Below are 21,879 nucleotides of genomic sequence, written 5' to 3'. Positions count from 1 at the left end.
TTGGAAAGGCAATATGCGGGTGGGCGTGGTTCACACCTGAGGAGACAATGGGGCCCACATAATGAGGCTGCATACTTAATTAGCCTTTCATTCAGGTGTGTGACTGAGCCACGAGAAAGAATGCAAGGACAATATATATATATATATATATATATATATATATATTAGGGGTGTCGCAATATACCGGTGTTGACGATAATCGTGATATTCAAAGCATGAAATATCGACATCGTGTTAATTTAGAGTGTGACAATATACCGGTATTGGCGATAACCACAATCTTTAAAATGAATAGGACTCTTATGATAACATGACACGTAAATACTCCAGCGCCAGTACCTGGTTGACCTCTCAGGTGGCAGTATTGCACCCGCTGACACCTGTCAAATAAGAAGACGACGCAGCGCTCGTCCGCGCCCGCGCAGCTAGAGTGGAATAGTCTGTCCACACCCGAAAAAAGTAAGCTCGCCAGTATTAAGAACAGAGTTCTTCGGCTTCAAAGAAAACAGCACCTTAAAGGTGGTCACACACCAGACGAGAAGCGCAGTGCCACGTCTTTAAAATTCGAACACATTCTCTATGAGTGTAACGTTACACACACCGGCGGCCGCGGCGCCCAGCAACGGCTCAGGATCATGTTCAAAATCCTGCCGCGACACAGAGCGTCATTTATCGTTTTATATTAAATTTACATTATATTTGTCTCAAATCATCGTAAATGATTTCACCCTGTGCTGCAATATACATTTAATTTTACATTAATTTACAAAAATCAGCTGCTTGAATGAAAATTGCTGATGTTATCGGATTTTCAGGTGATATTCTCAATTCATTCAGTTAACGGATGCTCTGAGGTAAAGTGTTCAGATCACAGACTCAGCAACTATTATTTAATTGTACAGTGTAATCATAACATAGTACAGACATTATCTCAATTCCATAATGTCCTTAAACAATGATATTGCTGGCCATAAACTGAGACGCGTGTGCGATACCTCGAGTTGTCATAGATGAGACGCAGCTATTATTTTACTAGTCATGGAATGGCAAATGTGACATTAACTGTTAACAGGGGGTTTCTGTGTTCATATATTAATAAAGGGTGATTATTAAAATTAAGAACCCCGTTTTCTTTACTCATCTTATTTTTGTATTTGTATTTGCACTTGATTTTTTTATTCAAATCTGCTATCTGCATGACTTTATTGGTGCCGGTGCAACAATAGGTTTAAAAGCTTTTCAGTTCTTCAGGAAACCTTCAGACAGTGTTTTGCTTCAGTTTGAAACCAGATAAACTTCACATGCTTGTCTTCCTTCACAAGAATTTGCCATAGATTGAGTACGCAAGAAGTAAAAAATGCATGTGCCTTGTCTATCAGTATCCTTATGTTTGTTGGGTAAAAAAGAAAAACTATATAAACAAAGTAAAAATTAATTTGACTGATAACTACCCGAAATCGATTCTATAGATATCGCGATATATCGATATCGTGAATTCTTTTGGCCACAATAACCGTGGTGTGAAAAATCTAACATCGTGACAGCCCTAATATATATATATATATATATATATATATATATACACACACAGTGAGGAAAATAAGTATTTGAACACCCTGCTATTTTGCAAGTTCTCCCACTTAGAAATCATGGAGGGGTCTGAAATTGTCATCGTAGGTGCATGTCCACTGTGACAGACAATCTAAAAAAAAAAATCCAGAAATCACAATGTATGATTTTTTAACTATTTATTTGTATGATACAGCTGCAAATAAGTCATTGAACACCTGAGAAAATCAATGTTAATATTTGGTACAGTAGCCTTTGTTTGCAATTACAGAGGTCAAACGTTTCCTGTAGTTTTTCACCAGGTTTGCACACACTGCCGGAGGGATTTTGGCCCACTCCTCCACACAGATCTTCTCTAGATCAGTCAGGTTTCTGGGCTGTCTCTGAGAAACACGGAGTTTGAGCTCCCTCCAAAGATTCTATATTGGATTTAGGTCTGGAGACTGGCAAGGCCACGCCAGAACCTTGATATGCTTCTTACAGAGCCACTCCTTGGTTATCCTGGCTGTGTGCTTCGGGTCATTGTCATGTTGGAAGACCCAGCCTCGACCCATCTTCAATGCTCTAACTGAGGGAAGGAGGTTGTTCCCCAAAATCTCGCAATACATGGCCCCGGTCATCCTCTCCTTAATACAGTGCAGTCGCCCTGTCCCATGTGCAGAAAAACACCCCCAAAGCATGATGCTATCACCCCCATGCTTCACAGTAGGGATGGTGTTCTTGGGATGGTACTTATCATTCTTCTTCCTCCAAACACGTTAAGTGGAATTATGACCAAAAAGTTCTATATTGGTCTCATCTGACCACACGACTTTCTCATTAGAAAATGGAAGAAGCTAAACATGACTGTCAATCTCCCTCGGACTGGGGCTCCATGCAAGATCTCACCTCGTGGGGTCTCAATGATCCTAAGAAAGGTGAGAAATCAGCCCAGAACTACACGGGAGGAGCTGGTCAATGACCTGAAAAGAGCTGGGACCACCGTTTCCAAGGTTACTGTTGGTAATACACTAAAACGTCATGGTTTGAAATCATGCATGGCACGGAAGGTTCCCCTGCTTAAACCAGCATATGTCAAGGCCCGTCTTAAGTTTGCCAATGACCATTTGGATGATCCAGAGGAGTCATGGGAGAAAGTCGTGTGGTCAGATGAGACCAAAATAGAACTTTTTGGTCATAATTCCACTAAACGTGTTTGGAGGAAGAAGAATGATGAGTACCATCCCAAGAACACCATCCCTACTGTGAAGCATGGGGGTGGTAGCATCATGCTTTGGGGGTGTTTTTCTGCACATGGGACAGGGCGACTGCACTGTATTAAGGAGAGGATGACCGGGGCCATGTATTGCAAGATTTTGGGGAACAACCTCCTTCCCTCAGTTAGAGCATTGAAGATGGGTCGAGGCTGGGTCTTCCAGCATGACAATGACCCGAAGCACACAGCCAGGATAACCAAGGAGTGGCTCTGTAAGAAGCATATCAAGGTTCTGGCGTGGCCTAGCCAGTCTCCAGACCTAAACCCAATCGAGAATCTTTGGAGGGAGCTCAAACTCCGTGTTTCTCAGCGACAGCCCAGAAACCTGACTGATCTAGAGAAGATCTGTGTGGAGGAGTGGGCCAAAATCCCTCCTGCAGTGTGTGCAAACCTGGTGAAAAACTACAGGAAACGTTTGACCTCTGTAATTGCAAACAAAGGCTACTGTACCAAATATTAACATTAATTTTCTCAGGTGTTCAAATACTTATTTGCAGCTGTATCATACAAATAAATAGTTAAAAAAAATCATACATTGTGATTTCTGGATTTTTTTTTTTAGATTATGTCTGTCACAGTGGACATGCACCTACAATGACAATTTCAGACCCCTCCATGATTTCCAAGTGGGAGAACTTGCAAAATAGCAGGGTGTTCAAATACTTATTTTTCCTCACTGTATATATACATACACACACACACACCTAAAGGATTATTAGGAACACCTGTTCAATTTCTCATTAATGCAATTATCTAATCAACCAATCACATGGCAGTTGCTTCAATGCATTTAGGGGTGTGGTCCTGGTCAAGACAATCTCCTGAACTCCAAACTGAATGTCAGAATGGGAAAGAAAGGTGATTTAAGCAATTTTGAGCGTGGCATGGTTGTTGGTGCCAGACGGGCCGGTCTGAGTATTTCATAATCTGCTCAGTTACTGGGATTTTCACGCACAACCATTTCTAGGGTTTACAAAGAATGGTGTGAAAAGGGAAAAATATCCAGAATGCCGCAGTCCTGTGGGCGAAAATGCCTTGTTGATGCTAGAGGTCAGAGGAGAATGGGCCGACTGATTCAAGCTGATAGAAGAGCAACTTTGACTGAAATAACCACTCGTTACAACCGAGGTATGCAGCAAAGCATTTGTGAAGCCACAACACACACAACCTTGAGGCGGATGGGCTACAACAGCAGAAGACCCCACCGGGTACCACTCATCTCCACTACAAATAGGAAAAAGAGGCTACAATTTGCACAAGCTCACCAAAATTGGACAGTTGAAGACTGGAAAAATGTTGCCTGGTCTGATGAGTCTCGATTTCTGTTGAGACATTCAGATGGTAGAGTCAGAATTTGGCGTAAACAGAATGAGAACATGGATCCATCAGGCCTTGTTACCACTGTGCAGGCTGGTGGTGGTGGTGTAATGGTGTGGGGGATGTTTTCTTGGCACACTTTAGGCCCCTTAGTGCCAATTGGGCATCGTTTAAATGCCACGGCCTACCTGAGCATTGTTTCTGACCATGTCCATCCCTTTATGACCACCATGTACCCATCTCCTCTGATGGCTACTTCCAGCAGGATAATGCACCATGTCACAAAGCTCGAATCATTTCAAATTGGTTTCTTGAACATGACAATGAGTTCACTGTACTAAAATGGCCCCCACAGTCACCAGATCTCAACCCAATAGAGCATCTTTGGGATGTGGTGGAACGGGAGCTTCATGCCCTGGATGTGCATCCCACAAATCTCCATCAACTACAAGATGCTATCCTATCAATATGGGCCAACATTTCTAAAGAATGCTTTCAGCACCTTGTTGAATCAATGCCACGTAGAATTAAGGCAGTTCTGAAGGCAAAAGGGGGTCAAACACAGTATTAGTATGGTGTTCCTAATAATCCTTTAGGTGAGTAAAGAAACAAATATATATATATATATATATATATATATATATATATATATATATATATATATATATATATATAAAGCAAAAGAAACGACAATGTTTAAACAAAACAAAAATAAAACATCTATTTGTAAATGCACAAGTGTGCAGGCATTTTTTGTTTTATATACTATAAGATACAATAAGAGCAAGAAAAAATAAAGTACAAACAAATGGTCAGATACGATAAATATACAATAAAACAAAGATACAAATCAAATAAACAGTGCTTCAATTTCAGGAAGGTTAACATTACTGTTCAGGTAAGTAATATGGCCTACAAAAGAAATCTAATAAAAGTAATCTAGTGTAAAATAACACTGCATAGTTGTCACTGTATAAATTGATAGATTCATGCTTATTAAAGCTAAAGTTATTCCTTCAAAATCTGTGAATAATTTTTTCTTTGCCTTTTGTAGTTTGATTCACATTAATGGCAGCATTGTCAGCAGGTTTATTAGACTGCTGCCACTTTAAGAGCAAATGCAGATCTAACCAATAAGCACCATATTTTCTCCCAACTATTTACACCCATTTAAGACATGAACTATTTAAGTGAATACTCTTCAAGTTGATACTTCTCCAATACTCGAATTTTTACCTATTTTTGTGTGTATTTGATCGTTCAGACGCACACACAACGCCTAAAGTAATTTTCAGGACTAGTTGAGGTCCGTCAAAATGATAAATGCTTATACATATTAATTTAAAATATTATTATATAATATTCTAGATACCTAATGCTTTGTTTCCACCGAGCGGTACAGGACAGCACAGTATGATTTGGGACGGTAATCCCTGATCCAGCTTGCATTTCCACTGCCAACAGTACCCTTACTTGAGTATGCCGAAAAAAGTAGCGATCGACGTTATTCTCAGAGATCACTAAAATTAACATCAAAGAGGTGTGTGAATTCGCAAGTAGGAAGTCGAACATCATTAGTGCCGATGTGAATAATAGTCAGAGAATTTATGATTAGCATTAGCCAGCACTTTTAAATTTGCTTTGATGTCAGGCACTCTGGCTCTTGGCAAACATGTTACTATGGTTGCTGGTGTCTCTATTTTCACGTTCCGTGTAATAGAATCGCCAATCACTAAGGCACATTTAACAGGATTCTCAGTGGGTGTTTCACTGAATGGTTGATGTTGTAATCGGAACGGAAGAGCAGTATTTTGTCCCTCGACTATAGCGTCTCACGGTCACCCAGTTGCCCTGCTGCACGGGCTCTACAGCCGGAACCGAACAATGCACAGAGTTCACTAAGCTAGTCGCATCCAAAGCAGTATCTAAAACCCTTGCATTCTTACAATCCTCGATAAAAGTTTGGATGCGTGTCTAGTTCTGAAATCATCTCCGTCAGCCTGACTATCTCCCTGCATTTATCACGTGGAAGACGGAGAAGGCTATACTATACATGTGGAAGGCAGTGCAAGTGACAATAACAGGAGATGACATGACTCACCGTGTTTGTTGACTGATCCAACTCACCACAGTTGTTTGAAGGACTTGTAAAAGGCACGAGCGCGAGAGACAAAAAAGACTCTAAGCACAGATGGCAGGTTAACAGACCAGTGAGATGCTAGCGTGTTGTGCTAGAGATTTAGATTAAAGCTAGCTTTGTCAGATCAATGTAACAGACAATATTAGATAATATCAGATATATTGTGATGATTAAATTATATTAAGCAATATAAACGGCAAGAGAGTTTAAAAACAAAGCTATAACGAGCTACGAACACAATTCACTTAGGCCCTTTCGTTGGGGTACCAAGCACAGTAGTCCGGTACTAAAGGGTGGAGCTAGACTCACTGCAGAACGTTGATACAGCAGAACTTGTTCTTGCTTCTCAGCATGTGGCTGTTTGTCACAAATGGTCACAAGCAGATCTTATTCTTGCTTCTCGGCATGTGGCTGTTTGTCAAAAGAAAAAACTGTATTGTGTTTCAACTATTATTGTAGCACGCACAAGTGACAATTCTGTCAACCAATCAACGTTCTGCAGTGAGTCTAGCTCCATCCTTTAATACAGGACTACTGTGCTTGGTCCCGACTGAGCCTGGTTTCTCCCAAGGTTTTTTTTTCACTATTCTTTCACCTGATGGAGTTTTGGTTCCGTGCCACTGCTGCCTTGGCTTTTGGCTTGCTTAGTTGAGGACATTTAATTAATATTATTGATCTGCCTTACTTATGGTGGACGATGACCATATTTTCTTCTAAAAACAAACTTTGTTGTATTGTTTTCATGTTATCACTGTGAAGCTGCTTTGATACAATCTGTATTATAAAAAGTGCTATATAAATAATGGTGACTTGACTTATCTCTGTAAAGCTGCTTTGAAACATTCATTGAAACATTCACTACTTTTGAAACTGTTCGCTCATTGGCCAGAGAACTGGCCCCCAACTGAGCCTGGGTTCTCCCAAGTTTTTTTTTTTTTTTTTTTTTTCATTCTGCCACCTGATGGAGTTTTGGCTCCTTGCCACTGTTGCCTTGGCATTTGGCTTGCTTAGTTGGGGACATTTAATATTCAACAATATTATTGATCTGCCTTACTTAAGGTGGACGATGATGCAATGGTCTTCTAGAAACAAACTTTGTTGTATTATTTTCATGTTAACACTGTGAAGCTGCTTTGATACAATCTGTATTGTAAAAAGTGCAATATAAATAAAGGTGACTTGACTTGAAACAATCTGTATTGTAAAAAAGCGCTATATAAATAAATGTGACTTGGCACCCTGGCGAAAGGATCCCAAAAAAGTGGAACGGATCGGAATTAGGGTACCATTCACAACTTCTGACAATGGAAATGGCAAAAATTGTGAACTGTACTATACAGCTCAGTGGAAACAAGGAATTATTATTCACGTCGGCACTAATGATGTTCGACTTCGCAAGTCGGAGATCACTAAAATGAATGTTAAAGAGGTGTGTGAACTCGCAAGTACGATGAGCTCTAAGACTATGTGCCATATTACTAGTGAGAAGAGCAGCTCCATCCCAGGAGGGATGAATACCATCTCTTTTCAACAGGTCAGGTCTGCCCCAAAAACGTTTCCAATTGTCTATGAATTCTATATTATTTTGCGGACACCAATTAGACAGCCAGCCATTGAGTGAGGACAGTCTACTAAGTATCTTATCACTCCGGTGAACAGGAAGGGGGCCAGAGCAAATTACAGTGCCTGACAATTTGCTCTGGCCCCCTTCCTGTTATCATCATATAGAGACTGTGTCTATTCTCCGAATTAGGAAATACAAAAAAAAACTCCCAAACCCATGTAAGGGTAAAAAATTTATTGATGTTCAACAAATTACTTTTTTACTTCAAAAGCACTTGTTAATGATATAAATCACAGATTATAACCTAGATGTGCTGTGTTTGACAGAAACCTGGCTAAAACCAGACGATTACATTACTTTAAATGAGTCTACCCCCCAAGATTATCATTATAAACATGAGCCTCGTCTGAAAGGCAAAGGGGGAGGTGTTGCTGTAATTTATAGTAATATCTTCAGAATTACTGAGAAGACTTTGTTTCAAATATAATTATTTTGAAGTGTTGGTGCTTAATGTAACACTATCTAATGTAAATGACAAATCACGTTTGAGATTTGTGCTGGCTACTGTATACAGGCCACCAGGGCACCATTCAGACTTTATCAAAGAATTTGCTAATTTTCTATCAGAGTTAGTACTGGCTGCAGATAAAGTCCTAATTGTTGCCGATTTTAATATACATGTAGATAACGAAAAAGATCCATTGGGATTGGCATTTAAAGACATTCTGAACTCTATTGGAGTTAGTCAACACATGTCAGGACCTACTCATTGTCGTAGTCATACTCTAGATCTAATATTATCACATGGAATCAATGTTGATGCTGTTGAAATTCTGCAGCAGAGTGATGACATCTCAGGTCATCTAGTCTCGTGTATACTTTATTTAGCCAAGGCTGCAAAGCCGACTCCGTGTTACAAATATGTTAGACCTATCACTTCTGCTACTAAACATTACTGTATTAATAATATTCCTGATCAGTTTCATCTCCTCAGCATCCCAGCTTAGAAGAACTTGATATTGCGATAGAAACTTTTGAAACTCTTTTCCAGCACTTTAGACAATTGCTCCTTTGGGCTTAGAGAAGATTAAAGAAAATAGTCCAACGCCGTGGTACAACGAGCACACTCAGGCAGAGAGCAGCCAGAAAAATGGAGTGCAACTGGAAGAAAACAAAACTAGAGTTTTTTTTCACATTTCATGGAAAGAGAGCACTATTGCGTACAGAGAGGCCTTAAAAACTGCTAGATCTGCTTATTTTTCAACCCTATTAGAAGAAAATAAACAAAACCCATATTTATTTGAAACAGTGGCAAAATTAACGAAAAATAAATCTTCAAGCCCAGACATTTCCAAGCAGCACAGCAGTAATGACTATGAATTTCTTTACTTACAAGATTGATAATATCAGGGAGAAAATTATAACTATGGAACCGTCTAGTACAGTATCACATCAGACAGTGCATTGTAGTCTCCCTGAGGAAAAATTCGATTCATTCATTGCTATAGGAGAGGAAGAATTTTCTAAACTCGTTAAATAATCTAAATCGACGTGCATGTTAGACCCTATATCGACTAAGCTATTGAAAGAGATGCTTCCAGAGGTCATAGATCCTCTTCTTAATATCATTCATTCAGAGATCACGTGACCCACCGGTAGCAATGGCCGTGTAGTTCGATTGCTCCCTGACTTGGTATCCTTAATCTACCTGTTCTCAGTAAACTATCAACACTTGGTTAGTATTGGTTGCTCTGATAACGGTGCAACAAATGAAGATGGCAAAACGTCAATTAACGTTGGCTTCCCCAGAGAAAAAGCAAGTTAAAGACCCTAATTGTGTTCCTGAGGTGGAGCTTTGCGCTATTGTTGCTGACGAGTTAAAGATGCACCTTAGATTTGTCAAGGACGAATTGGATGAACGGTTTAAGGAAGAATTCGCCACGATCACGGATAGACTTGTAGTCCTGGAAGAGGACGTTCGGCTGATAAGAAATAACTTTGACAACATGCAGGCAGCTCTTCGTAACGCAAAAAAAGACACCGTGGAGGTGAAGCTAGCAGTGGACTCCCTTCAGGAAAAGTTGATGAGAACTGAAGACAAAAGCCGCCACTCCAATGTCCGTCTAGTGGGACTAAAAGAGGGTGTAGAAGGAGATGACCCTCTGCGATTTATACAGAATAATCTTCCTAAATGGATTCCCTCTCTTGCTGGCAAAGTACTGGAGATTGAAAGAGCTCACCGTATATACAGCGGTGAGTGCGCAAAATCTAGCCCTCACGTTCATCTTTAAGATGCTGCGATATCAAGATCGGAATGCAATCCTGAATGCAGCCCGTGCTGATGGACAAATCCTTCATAATGGATCTCAATTGCTTTTCTTCCCAGACTACAGCACTCACACTGTCTAAGATGAGAGCGATGGCATTGGCAAGGAAGAAGCTAACTCAATTGGGAATGACGTCTTTTTTGTTCTATCCCACGGTGGTGAAAGTTACTCATCGAGGGAAGACATCACTTCTTGAGACACCGGCAGAGGTTGAAAAGTTCGTCCTCAATCTGGATCCCACCGCAAAATCTTCCCTGAAGGGAGCTGAGGCGGTCAAGTCACGAGAATCCGAGGTGAATGAGCATGAATCGGCAGTTCCCATGGAGGACCTTACTGAGACGGATTGTTTTGTTTTTTTTTATCCGGAAAATGACCGGGTCAGGTGTTTACGGACGAGCCGGACTGCAAGTTGGCCGTGTATCCAAAGACAGTTACATTAAGGGCAGGTAGAAGAGTGTGTTTTAACTCTTTGCTTGCAGCTTGCGTTCTTTTGCTGTTCTTGTTTGTGTTTTTCTGTTCCATGCCCGAGTCCGCCCACGTAAGTTTAATTTGTTTATTTATATATTTATGTGTGTAGTATTTGTATGTATACATGCATGTGTATAGCATATTTTTTGATTGCCGCCCGCTATCTTTCCTGGGGACTACTTTTTGGTCCTCCCGCTTTGTTTTGGTTGGTCTGCATATTGCTGTTACTTAATAACTTATGGCTATAAATATATTGTCATGGAACGTTAATGGGTTAAATAGCCCTATCAAGCGAACCAAATGCTTAGATTATCTAAGATGTAAAAAGGTCTCTTTTGCCCTTATACAAGAGTCTCATTTGAAGTCAGCTGACGTGCATCGCTTTCAAAATAGATACTTTAAAATTATTTCCTCTTCGGCCGTCAATAAATCTAAAGGGGTGCTGATATTGTCTAGGCATTCTAATTTTTCAATTATACGTTCTGGTGGGGATAAAGAAGGCCAAACCACCTATGCGGTTAGTTATTTAAATAATACTAAATACGCTTTTGTGTCTGTATATGCATCCAACGAGGGTGATCCCTTATTTTTTAAAGAATTATTATGTTTAGTTGTTTGGAAGACTGTCTCGTGGTGTTAGGGGTAGTGTTGTTTTTGGCGGCCTGTTTTAATTTTAGTTTTAGTCTAGTCTTTGTGTCAAGCTGTCATTTTAGTTTTTATTAGTTTTAGTCATGTTCATACTCTTTTTAGTCTAGTCAAGTTTCAGTAGACTAAAAGTCTGAGCATTTTAGTCTTATTTTAGTCAAAATTATCCATGACTATTTTCGTCTAGTTTTAGTCAACAAAAACTGATGACATTTTAGTCTAGTTTTAGTCAATGAAAATTGTATTTTAGTCTCTTTTTAGTAATGCAATTCTATTTAACCCAGTCAATATAGTATTTCAAACAAGGTTATCTTATTATATTTAGGGCTGTGATGGTGGCAGTTTTTTTTTACCACCGCGGTGGTAATGGACCAACTACCAGCGGTGATTGGGGGGTTGTTTAAAAAATTTAAATAAATAGCACTTAGCAATTCTGTCAAAGAAACAACACACATTTTTATACATTTAAAGCATTGAAATAAATATCAGTAAATAATGGTAACTTAAATAATATAATAAAGTTTAAATATTACGTTTTATATTTCCACACAAAGACGCTTGATATAGCTTACCGCTCTGCGCTTTGAGAGGGATGTGGGACACGAGCAGGAAAGAGACTATCGATCTCTTTTCTGATATCTTCATGTTTTCTACTTGATGTAAATGGTCTGAAGAGCGAATTTTATCCTCCACAAGGACAAGACATTTAGGCTATGTTTGATATTGCGCTGCCAGAGAAAGTGAATCTAAAGAAAGTAAAATCACCCGCGCGTGAAACACGCTTTACAAATAAACTTGACGCGCCTTACTATGTCTAATAACAATTTGACATGCAAGTACAAATGTAGGCTATCTGTCCTACAGCCTTTTTCTACTTTACCACAGTAAAGATTACAAATATAATAGGCCTAATTAAAAGCGAACCAATGAAGAAACGTTTATAATCCCCTTAGAAAACGGGTGAGATGTGAGTGATTTGGGAAAAGAAACAAGATTCCATGCAGGGATGAGTCACGATTTTTTAAATATTCGATTAGTTTATTTAATTATAGAATATCGAATAGGTTGTGCGATTATTCTGTAAAATAAAATCTCCATGTTTTCGGTGCTGATGCGGTGGTGACGCGTTCATGTAAACGGAGGGTGACGCTGCCAATAACGCACATAACCGCTGTCACAAAGAACTGGCAAAAGTAATGATTATGAATGTGTCAAAAATAGCAAGGAGACATTTGAATTGTTTACTAATAAACTAGTGTTTTCTGTGTCAGTGTCGGGCTGCAAAGATTAAGTTGACGATGCTGACTCGTCATCTTTGCAGTGAACGCTCCTTTCACGAGTTCACACTTACATATAATTTGAATGGGTAAGTTTAATGCGTATATGGCGTGCTGTCCGGAGGGAGGGCTCCGAGCTCGGAGTTCAGCCCGAACCCAGAGTACTCCCCCCGTATGTAAGTGTTTAGTACAAGAAGTGTGGAGAAGGGGTGGTGGAGGGATGCTGCAAAAACTGTCAATGGAATGAGGTGAGACTGCTGAGTATTTATACCTCTCACCATTGATTGCTGAGTGCTTTCCGCTTGTGTTAATTATCTGAACGTGCTTCTCCCGAACCTTGTTAATAAAACATCATATAGAGGAATAACTAATTGAATATTGTTAAATACGCTGATAATCGGGTGACCAGATCGCAAACCAGAATTCAAAGCCGACAAAGCTTAAATGTATGGGCTCACGCACAACTCTCTCATTCTTCGTGACGTTATAACATTTCGTCTCGTCTCCTTTTGGTCAACGAAAATGAAGAGACATTTTAGCATAGTTATTATTTTGTAAACCACATTTAGTCTCGTTTTTATTCGTCAACAATAATTGCATTATACATTTAATTATAGTCATCGTCACATGACCAGCATTTACGTTGCGTCTCGTCTCGTTTTCGTCAGGTGATAAAGGTTAGTTGACGACGATATTTAGTCATAATTTTCATTGACGAAAGCAACACTAGTTAGGGGGCGATTTTAATGCTGTGTTGGATCCTCAGCTAGACGGATCCCATGCTTCTAAGGCTGATTCAAGGATTTCTGGTTGTTTTAACTCATTTTTGCGACATTCTAACATGTGATGTCTGGCGTTTACAAAATTATGGTTCCAGGGATTATACATTATTTTCAGCTCGTCACAAGAGCTATTCAAGGATTGACTATTTACTTATGTCTCCTCCTCCAATTCCCTATATTAGTAAAGTTGATATTCTGCCACTTCTTTTATCTGATCATTCCCCAAAAAATTACTACTTTAAAAATTGATCTACTAGAGAAGGAATTAAAAGGAAAATTTTCTGAGATCAAAGCCACAGTAGTAAACGTCCTTAAATCAGAATTAAAATCTATACATTTGCATAGAGGTGGATTTTTCTTACACCGTACTAGACAATCTTATTATTTCAATGGAAAACGCCCCACTAAGCTTTTGGCTTTGAGGTTGAAGAATGGTGAATCTAAGGCCAGCATATCTGCTATTAGGCATGAGGGTTCAGTATACTCAACCTAAGGATGTAAATAGAGTATTTGAATCCTATTATAAACATTTGTATACTTAATCCAGCACTGACCCAACAAATTTTGATTTATACCTTAAGCATTTAAATCTTCCCAAATTAAATGATTCTCAGCGCGATATATTGGACAGCCCTTTGACAATTGAAGAATTTAAATCTGCCCTGGACTCCATGAGCACTAATAAAGCCCCTGGGTTAGTTGGGATTCCCCCGGAGTTATTGAAGACATTATGGGACATAGTGGCTCCCTTGATACTTAATTCTTTTAATTTGGCTTTAGAAAAAGCAGATCTGCACAGGGACCAAAACACAGCTTTAATAACTTAGCTTTTGAAGAAAGGGAAGGATTCACTTGAGTGTTCTAGCTACAGGCCAATTAACCTTCTATCCACAGATTCAAAGCTGATGGCAAAAGTCTTGGCCTTAACATTGGATCGGTGTGTAGGAGACCTGATCAAGTATGATCAGTCAGGTTTTCTAAGGGGGAGATTTGCTCCGGACAATATACGTAAGACTTCTTCATATTATTCAACAAGCAGACTCCTATACAGCTTCCTCTGCAGTCCTTTCTCTGGATGTAGAGAAAGTATTCAACAGAATTGAGTGGATTTTTTTGTGGTCTGTCCAGGAGTGTTTTGGGTTTGGTTCTTTTTTCGTGCAAGCTATCTATTTTGATTGTTCAGTTCTTACCGGTCCTCATATTTCTCCTTCCTTCCGTCTTGGCAGGGGCACTCACCAAAGATGTCCCCCGTCACCCTTGCTTTATAATTTATCATTAGAGCCTTTGGCCCAAGCGATTAGACAATGCTCTGCAATAGTCACTATAAGCTGTATGAATACGTCTCATAAGACACCTAGTTGGTACGACAGGGTCACAGAGCATTTTCTTGAAAAGGAACGTAGGGCAGAATTATATATATATATATATATATATATATATATATATATGTATGTGTGTGTGTGTGTGTGTATATATATATATTATATATTATATATTATATATATATATATATATATATATATATATATATATATATATATATATATATATATATATATGTGTGTGTAGGCTTGCTTCAAGGCTTGCACCTTGGAACCTATTTCAAGGTTTGCGTTCTCGAGCCACCAGGCACTGTTGTTGTCCGAATGAGCGGGCCGGAGCGCGTTAAGGGTTTTCTGTTAGAACGGTGTCATGTAAGTTCCCTAAATTAATAACTAATGATCTTTGCAACGGAAGTGAATTGATCAAAACTTTAGCTCGACAATAACTTTATTCTAGAGCTGCTGTAAAGCCAAAACAATCTCTGTTACTTTATTTCCTATCATCACTGTAAAGCTGCTTTGAAACAGTCCATATTGTTAAAAGCGCTATATAACTGAAGGTGACTTGACTTGACGACCACAGGTTACCGCAAGATAACATGCCATGTCACAAAGCTCAAATCATCTCAAACTAGTTTCTTGAACATGACAATTAGTTCACTATACTCAATGGCCTCACTATGGCCTCCACAGTCACAAGACCTTAATCAGATCGAGCACTTTTGGGATGTGGTGGAACCATTTGGGATGTGGTTTGAATCATAGATGTGCAGCAGACTAATCTACAGCAACTGCGTGATGCTATCATGTTAATATGGAGCAAAATCTCTGAAAAATGTTTCTAGCACCTTGTTGATTCTATTCCACAAAGAATTAAGGCAGTTTTGAAGGCAAAGGTCCAACCCAGTACTGGCAAGATGTACCTGATAAAGTGTCCGGTGAGTAATAGGTAGAAGCCACTTTAAACAAAGAGGAGACGATTTGGTTTTCCTCTATTATCTAAGCGAGGAATAAGATGGATAGAATAACTGATGATTAATGGATAATTGTTGTCATTTTCTTGCTCTCATTCCATTAATTTGTAATGTGGACTTGTAATTGTGTTCTATATTACTGAAAATTCATTATCAAGTGTTATTGAATGTGAAATGCCCAGTTGTCTCTTTCTTCAGTGAGCGTGCCAGAGCAAAATCTTCCTGCCAGCCAATTGGCTACCTAATTCATTAAAGTTTAAATGTTTTATTCATATACATTTGTTGGCCTCTTTTCAACATTTAGAACTTTAAAGTAGACTCATCTCTGTCAGTGCTATTAACATGATGAATACATAAGTGACATGAAGAAAAGCATGAACATTACCTCTCTCTCACCAAAGTTGACAGTTACATCCTCCTTCTTGGCATCTTTTACCATGATGGTCACTGCAACATGAGACTCGGTCTGGTACCAGTCATGTCTGAAGTGGAATAGGTACTTCAGACAGAATTGTGACAGAATTTTTGCACATCTTATTGTATTGGATCATAATTTGTGTAACAAAAAAGATGAACGGTATTTAAAATAAAACAATAAGCATCATCACCACACTTACTTGACAGAAAGGGTTGAAGATTGCTGCTGTTTAAATCAATTGTTTGTGCATTCCAGTTGAAACCAAAGAGAAAACGACAAACACAGCAGGGAAAATCATTTTTCACTAAAAAACAGTTTACAGACTTCTCATCTCTCCTCTCTAAGGACTGCATTTAATAAAATACAACAAACAACGGATACATACAAGATGATAAAAATCAAGCAAGAAAAAGGCAGTTCTAGGAAATGATTCTTTAATATAAGTGTATAAGTGATCATAGACTTATTACTTTTGACATGAATGTTATGTCTTCACAATACATTTCTGCACGTAAGAACTATTATTCAAGCATCATTGGTAATGCTGCAACTAATTCTAAATCTTCATTTAAGACTGCTGACAATCTTCTTAAACCAACTAAGGCCATTGTTCACTCCTCTGTTGACCAGTGTAATGAGTTTCTTTGTTATTTCGCTGGAAAGATTGAGGGCATATACAGCTCTTTAATCACTATTACCCCAGTTGAGCTAGTTTATACTCAGCCTTTAAATCCTCTGACCACTATCTTTTCGAACTTTGACATGGTTGGAGTTGATTTTATTATAAGTACATTTAAGTCCATGAATTCAACTACCAGTATTTTAGATCCGGTTCCCTGGTCGGTTATTATGAACTGCCTTGCATCAATCTGCCCTCATATGACTTCAATTGTTAATTTATCATTGAGTTCTGGAATTATTCCTCCAGATTTAAAAATAGCTGCCATTACACCAGTCCCTAATGGTGCGTTCACACCGGACGCGAATAGCGCGTCAGGCGCGAGTGATTTCAATGTTAAGTCAATGCAAAGACGCGTTACGCGTGTAAAAAATTCCTGCGGCGCGAATGAGGCGTAGAGCGCGGCGCGGTAGACGCGAATACGCCTCGTTCGCGCGAATCTTTCACATAAAAACTCGATTTCAATATATGAGAGATACTCATTTTGTATTGAATGCTATTTATTCCATATCTATTCTAGATTATATGAAACATTATTATTCTAATGTAAAGACAACAAACACAATTTAGTGTATAAAAACAAAAATCATGCTCTCCAGAGCATATACGAGCGGTGACTCTCTCGATTAATGCTAATGCTAATGCTCGATAAACATCTAAAAAAGATGGCCGCCAACGGGTTTCGAAACTTTCGCCTCTGACGAGCGTAAATTTTGCTTCAAACTTTTGTTTTTACGCGCGTCAATTTCGCTCTTGACACGCGAATTAACACAAAAGTGGTCAAGCGTCAAACTAGACGCGGCAGGCGCGAATTTGACGCGCTATTCGCGTCCGGTGTGAACGCTGCATAAGAAGTCTGGTTGTGATGTTTCTGATTTGCCCAATTACAGGCCTATTTCAAACCTTCCTTTCTTGGCTAAAGTTCTGGAGCGCATTGTGGCTATTCAGCTGAACAGTCTTTTTGAACCTTTTCAAATCTGAGTTCAAAAAAGCGCATAGTACTGAGACAGCTCCAGTGAGGGTCGTAAATGATCTGATGATCTTATTGCGGCAGATTCTGGTGGATGCAGTATTTTGGTCTTATTAGACCTCATTGATGCTTTTGATACTATATCACTCTCTTCTGCTAGATAGGCTGGAAAATTGGCTGGGTCTTTCTGGAGCAGTATTCAGTTGGTTTCGGCCTTATTTAACAAATCGTGCCCAGTTTGTAAGCTTGGGTAATTACACATCTGACACCGTGCCTGTTTGACAGGGAGTCCCTCAGGGTTCAGTGTTGGGTCCAATTTTATTTAACATGTACATGCTTCCACTTGGGCAGATCATCAGGAAATATGGTCTTGGATATCACTGCAATGCGGATGATACGCAGATTTACATCACCACTAGTCCTGATGTCCATTGCTCATTAAAGGTGAACCAAGTAACTTTTTTACCTTAACTGAACAGCTTCGGAGTCATTGGAATGGTTATATTACTTATTTCGGGTTGAATGGTGGTCGTTTCGCACCCCCCTGGTGCCCGTGAGCGGAAAATCCGCACTTGCAACTTTGAGCCGGCGGGCCGCCGGCCGCCGCGTCAGGAAGTATCACGTGATATCAGGCCTCGCGATGTAAACAATTGCTTTACGGCCAAAAGAAATCTGCTAAAATGCTGTCATTGTTGCGCTCCCTCACGCTGTTCGAACCCGAATGAAGAAGACGTTTTAAAGAATGTCCCATCTGCTTTGATGTCATTGATCTACTAGCCTCTGGTGTCTGAAAATTGGCAACGAGTTTTTACAACAGTGTTGTCAAATATCTATTCCGAAGCTGTGGGGGGAGCTCTAGAGAGAAACCTGCGAGCAAAAAGCGAGAATACAGCGAAGAAATCCCGAAACTACTGAGTCCTGCTTTAATACCTTTGCGTAGTTGTCTAGCAGAGATCAGTATATGGATGCAGAATAACTTCCTGAAGCTGAACGGCTCCAAAACTGAATTGAAACAGATTGGTACAGTTGCTAAGGCCGAGCAAATTAGTTTGATTGTTGACTCCAGCATGGTAAGTCCTACTTCACAGGTGTAGCGTCTGGACGAAATCACGATGACTTATTCATTCAGAAAGCTTTTAACCTATTGACTCATTTCATGTAAATCACAGCTTAGCGCCAATGAGTCTGGATTGAATTGCTCCCTTTGACACGTTTGTGGCATGATAGAAATGAAACAGAAACACCTCCAAGCTCCTTCGTGAGCTTCAAACAGATCGTAATCACCCCAACTCCCCTCTCCTGCTAAGCAAGGAGTCCAGGTGGCATGGAGAGACCTCTCCGAGACGCCACAATACACATACACAAACATTCTTTGCATTTAACTCAGAATATTAGTAATTCCAAAAGGTATATGATATATTCCTGTGTGTATGTATGTTTCCCACCTAATAGTAGCCTAGTTATAACTTTCTAGTTGTGTTAGGTGAACTCTAAGTGCTTATATTCAAAAATAAGAATGTATCTCTACTGTTGTATCTTCCAGACATATCCATCTTGGTACCGAATTAAACCTCTCGGTCCCGAATTAAACCTCTCGGTCTGCCTAAGCTAAATATATATAGTAGGTTACAATAACATGTATTATACTATGTTTACCATCCTTTGCAGTAGAAATGACGAATTCTAACATCATCATAAACCATGCAAATTAGGCTGTCAAGAGGAGACAAAGAGACTCTCTCCCGCTCAAAGTTTTCTGATTTTTATTGGTTGGTTCACCCCAAAAAATTGTGGACTGAGATTCCCTTAAAGGACGATGAAGGTGGCTCATCATCTCCTCTCTTCAAGTTCTCTTCTCTCCAAGTTTGTCCTCTCTAAGTTTTGTTTTGTGTCTTACCTTTGTTTTCTTAGCTTTTTGTCTTAGTCTTATCTCCGGCTTCTTGCCTTGTTTTAGTCTCGGGCTCATTCATTTCTATCTACGAATGAAATGGACTTAGCCTGAATTTCCGGCAACTCTGCTTACAAGTAAACTGTTTGAACTTCCCGCGAACGACACGCGCTACGGAAGAACCGAAAGAACGCTTCAAACTAACGGACACACCGAGGACGGACACTCACACACACGCATTCTTGCTCAGCACCAAAGATCCATGCAAGTATTATTTCTATCGAGATTTAAATGTGTTTAAGATTGTCTGCCCCTGCTTTAAAGGTGATTTGATTCTTTGCTGGCTCTCAAAGGTTAACTGTTTGTGATATTTTGACATTCTGTGATCTGTTCTTTCTTTCTTTCTTTACTTTCATTATTCTGTTTATATATATAGTCTTTGTTTAAATGTAGCCATATGATTTTATAGCCACATTTATTAAAACCCATTATACACTTGATTGTCTCTGTCTGCTGCTCACTGAACAAAGTCTCTTAAATGTGTGATCTTAAGCTACAAGCTTTATATTGTTGAGTAGCCTACAAGTTAGTAATCTTATAGAACAGGAAAGTTATTCTTCATGAACAGAAGAATAGCCTTTCTTGAGAGTTTATAAGAAGAATAATCCTCCTTGAGAGTTGATAAGAAGATCGTGTGGTCGGTTCGGTGGACGAACGGATAATTCGATGTGAAATTAATTCTGTAGGTTATTCTGAAATTTGATCTATAGCCTATCTGTATATTCATAATTGATTATAATTTGTTGTGGTTAATTATCTATATATAGAGATACAAATATACGGGCTATGTTTACCCTTTTTGGGCGATTTAAAATGTGCAGGTAACTAGATGTACCGCATCGCGGTACAAAATATGACCGCCGCTCAGGCCTGCACTGGCTTTCCACAAAAATAAATGACGTGGAGTAATTTGGCTGTATTGCGTGTTTATGTATATACCTAAAAAAAGTAATAGTATGTGCATGTCTGTCTGTGTGTGTGTGTGTGTGTGTGTGTGTGTGTGTGTGTGTGTGTGTGTGTGTGTGTGTGTGTGTGTGTATGTGTGTGTGTTTGTGTATGTGTGTGTCTGTGTCTGTGTGTGTGTGTGTGTGTGTGTGTCTGTGCGTGTATGTATGTGGCGAGTGGCCCCCGGGGCCAACGAAATTTTTCCGTATAAGTCTAGTGGGGCTACATGCCCACCAAATTTCATGTTCCCCGGTGTTTCGGTGTCCCTGGTATCGTTGACGAAAAATTTCCGGGGGCCCCAGCGCAGGGGGGGGGAAGTGGCCCCCGGGGACCAAACGAAATTTTTCCGTAAAAGTCTAGTAGACCAACATACCATAAAAATGTCTTCATCCTCGGTGCCACGGTTCAGGTAGTTATTTAGGAAAAACTGCATTTTTTTGGGTTTGGGGGGGCCCAGCGCGGGGGGGAGTGGCCCCCGGGGACCAAACGAAATTTTTCCGTAGAAGTGTAGTGGGGCTACATGCTCACCAAATTTCATGTTCCCCGGTGCTTCGGTGTCCCTGGTATCGTTGACGAAAAATTTACGGGGGCCCCAGCGCGGGGGGGGAAGTGGCCCCCGGGGACCAAACGAAATTTTTCCGTAAAAGTCTAGTAGACCAACATACCATAAAAATTTCTTCATCCTCGGTGCCACGGTTCAGGTAGTTATTTAGAAAAACTGAATTTTTTTGGTTTTGGGGGGGCCCAGCGCGGGGGGGGAGTGGCCCCCGGGGACCAAACAAAATTTTTCCGTAGAAGTCTAGTGGGGCTACATGCCCACCAAATTTCATGTTCCCCCGTGTTTCGGTGTCCCTGGTATGGTTGACGAAAAATTTACGGGGGCCCCAGCGCGGGGGGGGGAAGTGGCCCCCGGGGACCAAATGAAATTTTTCCGTAAAAGTCTAGTAGACCAACATACCACAAAAATTTCTTCATCCTCGGTGCCACGGTTCAGGTATTTAGGAAAAACTGCATTTTTTGGGGTTTGGGGGGGCCCAGCGCGGGGGGGGGGAGTGGCCCCCGGGGACCAAACGAAATTTTTCCTTAGAAGTCTAGTGGGGCTACATGCCCACCAAATTTCATGTTCCCCGGTGTTTCGGTGTCCCTGGTATCGTTGACGAAAAATTTACGGGGGCCCCAGCGCGGGGGGGGAAGTGGCCCCCGGGGACCAAACGAAATGCCACGGTTCAGGTAGTTATTTAGAAAAACTGAATTTTTTTGGTTTTGGGGGGGCCCAGCG

The 21,879-nt window shown here is 40.0% G+C and overlaps 1 protein-coding gene and 2 long non-coding RNA genes across 9 annotated transcripts in view; 1 reads left to right on the top strand and 2 right to left on the bottom strand.

Annotated features, from left to right (window-relative positions):
• sugt1 (SGT1 homolog, MIS12 kinetochore complex assembly cochaperone) overlaps window positions 1-21,879 on the bottom strand; it is a 144,223-nt gene that overhangs the window by 40,874 nt on the left and 81,470 nt on the right. For 4 of the 7 annotated variants that reach the window (XM_082165402.1, XM_082165404.1, XM_082165407.1 and 1 more), the window contains exons 9-11: window positions 16,258-16,283; window positions 16,026-16,122; window positions 4,090-4,146 (exon numbers count right to left, since the gene is read on the bottom strand). In XM_082165402.1, coding sequence (XP_082021528.1) covers window positions 4,090-4,146; window positions 16,026-16,122; window positions 16,258-16,283 — 180 coding nt within the window. The remainder of the gene's footprint in view (window positions 1-4,089; window positions 4,147-16,025; window positions 16,123-16,257; window positions 16,284-21,879) is intronic. The other 3 variants (XM_082165403.1, XM_082165405.1, XM_082165406.1) reach the window with 3 other exon arrangements.
• The window catches only part of LOC309495645, a 77,131-nt gene that overhangs the window by 922 nt on the left and 54,330 nt on the right, over window positions 1-21,879 (top strand). The gene's annotated exons all lie outside the window — the stretch shown is intronic.
• LOC309495654 lies at window positions 165-584 on the bottom strand. The gene is made up of 2 exons (XR_014204761.1): window positions 311-584; window positions 165-280 (listed from the first exon to the last, which is right to left on the bottom strand). It is a non-coding gene; the product is annotated as an uncharacterized lncRNA (long non-coding RNA).

The sequence above is a fragment of the Leuciscus leuciscus genome (genome assembly GCF_965113295.1).
Source record: "Leuciscus leuciscus genome assembly, chromosome: 3".
Taxonomy (NCBI): domain Eukaryota; kingdom Metazoa; phylum Chordata; class Actinopteri; order Cypriniformes; family Leuciscidae; genus Leuciscus; species Leuciscus leuciscus.
Note: the sequence above shows the minus strand (reverse complement) of the source record. Positions and strands in the feature narration are given on the sequence as shown.